Source organism: Suillus subalutaceus (genome assembly GCF_016647625.1).
Source record: "Suillus subalutaceus strain FC151 chromosome Unknown DFJ58scaffold_55, whole genome shotgun sequence".
Classification (NCBI taxonomy): domain Eukaryota; kingdom Fungi; phylum Basidiomycota; class Agaricomycetes; order Boletales; family Suillaceae; genus Suillus; species Suillus subalutaceus.
Window position 1 is genome coordinate 251,331 of NW_024540304.1, and position 6,000 is coordinate 257,330.

The 6,000-nt window shown below is 47.6% G+C and overlaps 1 protein-coding gene across 1 annotated transcript; it reads right to left on the reverse strand.

Moving 5' to 3' along the window:
* Nucleotides 1-649: 649 nt before the first annotated feature.
* On the reverse strand, nucleotides 650-1,119 carry DFJ58DRAFT_615623 (uncharacterized protein; the record flags this gene model as incomplete). Its single annotated transcript, XM_041380964.1, has 2 exons — nucleotides 650-810; nucleotides 864-1,119. Coding segments are annotated over 2 exons (417 nt in total), but the record flags the coding sequence as incomplete, so codon positions are not given.
* Between the last annotated feature and the right edge of the window lie 4,881 nt (nucleotides 1,120-6,000).

Genomic DNA, 6,000 nt, shown 5'->3' on the forward strand with positions numbered 1-6,000 from the left:
CAGGCCGCCAGAGGCTAAGGCACTGGGCATCGTTTTCCAGGGGAAATTCTTGTCGGATGCAAACTTCCCACCAAGTTTAGCTATATGAGCATGTCAGGCTGAACTGAAGAACAACTTGAATAGCTACTTACTGACTTGTGTCGCGATTGCTTTCTTGAGCCACCGGAGAGATTCATCGCGACCCTCGACTTCGGTGGAAGGAATCGAGTCAGCATCCCGAGAAGCGGCTTCTTCATCATCTTCAGGCAAGTCGTTGAAGGCATCATCAACTACTGCCAGTGAGGTTTTATTGCTATTTCGAAGTTGAATCAGAAAGAGATAGTAAGACACTGGTTGAGACTTACTAGACATGAGCTTTGAGGTGACCGATGATAGTGTCATCATCAGCTCGGCATTGTGTACTCCAGAACTACCAGACCAGAATGAGCGATCATCTCAGTATTGAATACCACCCCCAAGATACTTACCTCTGTGGCGCCTGGTGTAGTATGAACTTGACCGAGGGAGGCGTCTTGATTGACGATTTTGCCACAGACAACCATTGCGGTCTCAAAGCCGAATTTAGCAGCAGCGGTATCAGCCTATAACGAAGACAGTCAGGGCACAACAAGCAGTGAGGCATGAAGGGAAGTATACTTACAATACTAAACATCCTTCGATAGTATTTTTGAAACTCTTGTGCGCGTTGAGAGACAGTTTGAGGGGAAGCAGATAGCATTTTCACTTCATCATGGACAGACAGAATGTCTTTGTATGTGTCTGGAAAGGCCTCTTTGAAGAGGTCATAACGTTTTGTCCGAATTGACATACCTAACATCCACGGAACTGTAAGTACGACATCAACAAATATGATAGTAACTTACCCGGAGAGCCTCCGTCTGCAGGAACCTTATACCCAACACGCGCAAGTTCTTGCTCTGTGTGATCCTTGAAGTAACTGCGAGCATATATGTTCCAGAAGTTAGTGCTGACTGTCATCCGACCTTGACTTTTCAAGAACCAGTTGATGACTTGCTGCACTGGAATTGATGTCGACTGAGAGAGCTCAAGGAATGATTGCTCGATTTCGATGAAAACAGCTTCGAGGATCGCATTGTTGTTGGCAGACTTCCGTCCGGGAACAAATGGCTGGTCTGACGTCGAGGAAGGTGCGTCTTTGCTGTCCTGAGGATCAGAGAACAGGTCGTTGATGTTTCCTGCATCAACGGAAGCACCACGTTCATGTGGGGAGGGATGACGAGGAGGGTCAGAAGGCTGTAACTGCTGCCAACATCCTTCAGTGGTGTTGGTGGAATGACATTGGTAGTCATAGGTTCGATTTGATGAGAGCATCCTTCAGCACCCTGAGGTGCTGGAGGTACTGGAGGCTCTGGAGGGGCCGGAGGCTCATGAGAGGGCGCATGCGAGGAGGAAGCCTGGCTGGTGAAACTCGGGCCGGCATCAGAAGACATAAACTGTCCCTGTGTCTCCATGAGCAGTGCCGTGAACGATGCATCATCCATCTGTTCAAAATTCGAGTGCTGTGGCAACCATCCACTCGGTTGTGCATCCATAGTATTGTAAAACATATCCTGTAGAGCTGCAGGATGGGGACGGTCGGGATCGTGGAGACGTGGTGATGGGTGACGAGCCTGAGCAGATGACACATCACCTCCCATGATACCATTACCAGGTGCTGAAGTAACGGTTAGAGCGTCAGGTGGGAACGAGTTTTCCTGACGCTGGATGGCAGCCTCTTTGACAATGCCGACATCGCGCTGCGTAGCCTTGATCCTACTCTGTAGTCTGGTTGGAGTTAACTCCACCGGAGGCGTTTTGGGACGATGCCCACCACCATACTGCTCCTGAATGTAATCTCCACCAGGAGGAAGATGCATAGATTGAGGGGTGGGGCTCCTGGTTCGAGGGGGTATGGGTATTCACCGAATGTATGAATCATAGCTGTGGGATTGTCAGAGACTGTCAGATGCGCTGCGAGGTTGCAAATGTACCAAAGATAATGAAATTATTAATATTTGATGGCGAAAATCGAGAGCAGGCAAGGGCGAGAATGCTGAACGAGTGAGTGTTAGCCAGAAAAAACTGAACCACCAAGAGAGCAACGTACCACAAAAAGAAAAATATCAGAAGCGAGTGATGTCGGAGCAGATGTGTATGATCTAGCCTTAAGAGACGGTCAATTTTTGAAGAAGGTGAAGGGGGGGAAAACAGAGCCTACCTCGACCAGAGCAGACAAGGGCGAGAATGCTGAACGAGTGAGTGTTTAGCCAGAAAAACCGAACAACCAAGAGAGCACGTACCACAAGAGAAAAATTTCAGAAGCGAGTGATGTTGTCAGAGCAGATGTGTATGATCTAGCCTTAAGAGACGGTCAATTTTTGAAGAAGGTGAAGGGGGGGGGGAAACAGAGCCTACCTCGACCTTAAGGGCGCATATTTTGAGTTCATCGCAAGGAGTTTAAAATCCTGCATGCATGGAATGATTCCATTGAGATGCATGCGGCTATACTAAAGTCAGAATATTAGCAGCGGACATTTGAAATCGGGACGCAGCTATGCTGTAATAGAGGGTCGCACTTGCTATGCTGTGACGTTAGGAGGCTTGCAGATGATGGCTCAGGATGGTGAGGTACCACGATGAGTTTCGGTGTAGAGGATCTGGATGGTCTGCAGCAGGAGGCGAGTAGGAAATTTACAACCACAATCAATCATTAAACGTATCATACTACTTACTTTGGTTTAGCATATGAAAGAAGCGATGCCATCGGAAGAATTGACCAACACAGTGGCACATGCTGTAATGAAGGCAATACTGACGCTTAGAGGCTCACGAGGGTGACTCGGATGTTAAGGGTGAAGTGTTGAGGCGTAGTACAAGATTGAACCTCCAGAGCCTCTGGGAGTAAACACAACCAATCACATTGCGGAAACAGTTCGTGCTACGATTGCAAGTCAAATACAACACCTTGTAGTGCTCCAACATCATTTGAAATGAGCTCAGATGTCTCCCTCGGAGTGCCCCGTCATCGTGGTATAGGCAAACCAAGAGTATGGGCGGTGGAAGACCTGCACTACCACCAGTAGTGTTTAATGTGCAATGCTGTAAGTACTTCACATTGCTTTATCACACTGAAACATCATGGGTCGCAGAGCTAAATACTTCACACTGGAGGAGAAGAACGCTGCCTTACGCAAACAGAAAGCTTCATACTCAAGGACAGAACGGTGACTCCCTCTACTTATCTTTCTGTGCTGATTGTTTAACAAACTGCAGGGAAAGGCTGCTCGACAGATTCAAAATGCTCGTGCTAAGGCCAAACTCCTGGGACAGAAGAGGACTACTGGATCCCTCAGCAATGCTAAACCACTCCCTCAGTCTTCTCATCACACTGGCAGCGCTTCCCCCTCCCTGACTTGTCTCTGTTTCATCAAGCGTGCTCCGGATCGGAGTTGATCACGAGTCCGATGTACTCCAGTGGGAGAAACCACCACCATACGATTCCCCTCCTCCTCCAAACTCACCAGATGAAGATCGCTTCACTCACAATCTTGCGGACGTCATGCATGGCAGACAGTATCGTTTGGAGAAAGAGACCCGCGCACGTTATGCTCAAATATTTGCAACAGCGAATGCGGAAGTCATCCTGCAGGACATTCAGGCGGCAGAAAGGACATTGTTGGGTAAATGGAACGAGCTTAATGAGTATGTATCGCACATGCAGGGGTTGCGAAAGACATAGGGTGATGGCGGGGTGTTATGTGCAGTGGCAGGCAAGGAAAATCTTCAACTATCGTCGGGAGGCAGACTTAATAATTCGTGGACTGAATCCATACAAGTAGATATCTATGTATATTGATGATCTAGAGGCACGGTACAGAAAGAACGAGAGCTCGTAGATAATGCCGCAGGTGGTGCATATCATCCTCGCAGAGTCCTGTTACATGATGTCCTCATAAGACAGCAGCAATTGCTGCCAATACCCATACTCCACAGTCATAACCATTGGTCTGGACAGGCGTGATCTCAGAAGATAGTTTAGATGCGTGTGCCCAAAGACTCAAAGTATTACTTACTTTCAATGGTCGTGCTGTCCATTCCGTCAAGTTCAGTTGTGACGTGATGATGTCATTGGCGCGCAATAGCAAGGAGACGAGCAATCAGCTTCATGACATCCTTGGAGTACATAAGCCTGGCGTGAAATCGTCGACACAAGTAAACTTACCTTAACATCGTTTTTCCAAGGTTTTTTTTTTCGGCCAGACTATCAAAGAGGTGTAATTCTTTGCTGGAGAAGCGGATAATGCACAGCACCCAATGGCCGATATTGGAGGGACGATGGATAGGAAGAATCCAGACATCTTTCTCCCAGTAACGCGTGTATGATACATTACACCATAGAATGTCGTCTGATGCGTTATAATCGAATGCGAGGGAGGTCGTGGGTGGTTAACAAAGCGCAATGACTAGTGGCGACACTTTTCAGTTCTGAAAATAGCAAAACAGCGCACCCATTGATACAAGTATCATTAAGGAATGCTGTGGGTGAGGTAAGCAAGGCGATGTCCTTCGGCTCGAAAATTTGATGAGGGTATCCATCTCGTGAAGGTAGTTCTCTTCCGGTAACTGTCCCTGAAACAATGACATGCTCCTCCTTACGTGGGACGTAGGAGTCATCTATCAGCACAGACTAAAACCTAGTTAACATTCAAATGATTCCTAAAGGACTTGGCGCACCTCGGGAGCCTCCCACAAGATGACAGCATGAGCGTTATTGACATGATCCATTGAATCAAAGTCTCGATCCTCCTCTCGACCACAAATCATCCTCTATAACGTCAGCGAGAGCGGCATGTTCAAATTCAACTACTGGTAGGTCAAGAGGCTCAGCAAACTCGATATCACTGAGTTCTCCCTCAGGATCAGGTACTTCCAGTAACGTAGTGCTGAGCCAGTGCACGTTTGTGATTGGACACCACCTGAAAGGGTGATGGCAATCTCCAGTGCATCCTTAGCACGGGATGTGAAGCGAAGCGAAGAGGCTAATGGGTTCGCCCAGCGCATTTGAAGTCTGAGTAATTGATTGCGGCGCTGCCTCAGCAAGACAGATATAAGTTCACCTGTCCTATGTATTAAAAACAATTCATACAATAATAAGAACTTACATCCTGGTGTGCGGAGTGCAAGCTCGAGTGCAGCAAGTTCTTCCCCAAAGAAATGACATAGATTGTCGGCCTCGATACCAAGTCGCTTCTGTTTCTTCTCGGCAGCGCTCTCGTTTCAGAAGTGCACGGATGCCGTCTCTGACATCAGCATCTTCCAACCATCGAGGAACTTGTCCTGTCGATGGTGTAATCCACACGTCTTCCATTAGACTGGGATCACTATGCAGCTCTGCAAGCTTGGTCGGGAGAGGATTAGGTAAAGGAATCCCCCAAGAAGGGTCATATAACACTTCTAAGCGCTCACAATAAGCATTAAACTTCCTGAGTGCTGTCAACAGAGCGGGTTGGCGCTTCACAATAGCTTTGGCAGGTTTGTTGATGTAGTTTAGTACCTAAACGACTATCAGTTGATAGCAAATCACAGGTATGAATGATTTACCTAACGCCTGCTGAGCACCGCCAACTGCACGGTCAAGTTTATCCCACTTGAAAAAGCTTGTGATTGCCCGTTTGTGGATGTTCATCTTCAAGTCACGCGCCATCAGAAGAAGCCGAACGAAGTCCAAATTGATGCCTTCTAGTTCAGGGAATTGGTCGTGAATATTGAGGGATGCATATAAAACTTCGACTTTGGCCATAAGACAATCGTGGCCTCTCTCAAGAGCCTCAAGAGCCTCGAGAGTGTCTTGTGAGGCTGTGCCTTTCTCGAGCATGAGCCGGTGGATTGTAGTGCTGTATCGGAGGTATCGAGGTCAGCCTGTAGGATCAATACAGTGTCTAACTCCTTTTTAAGGCGAGCAGGGGCGTCTAAGAACAAACGTAACTCGTATTGTACTCA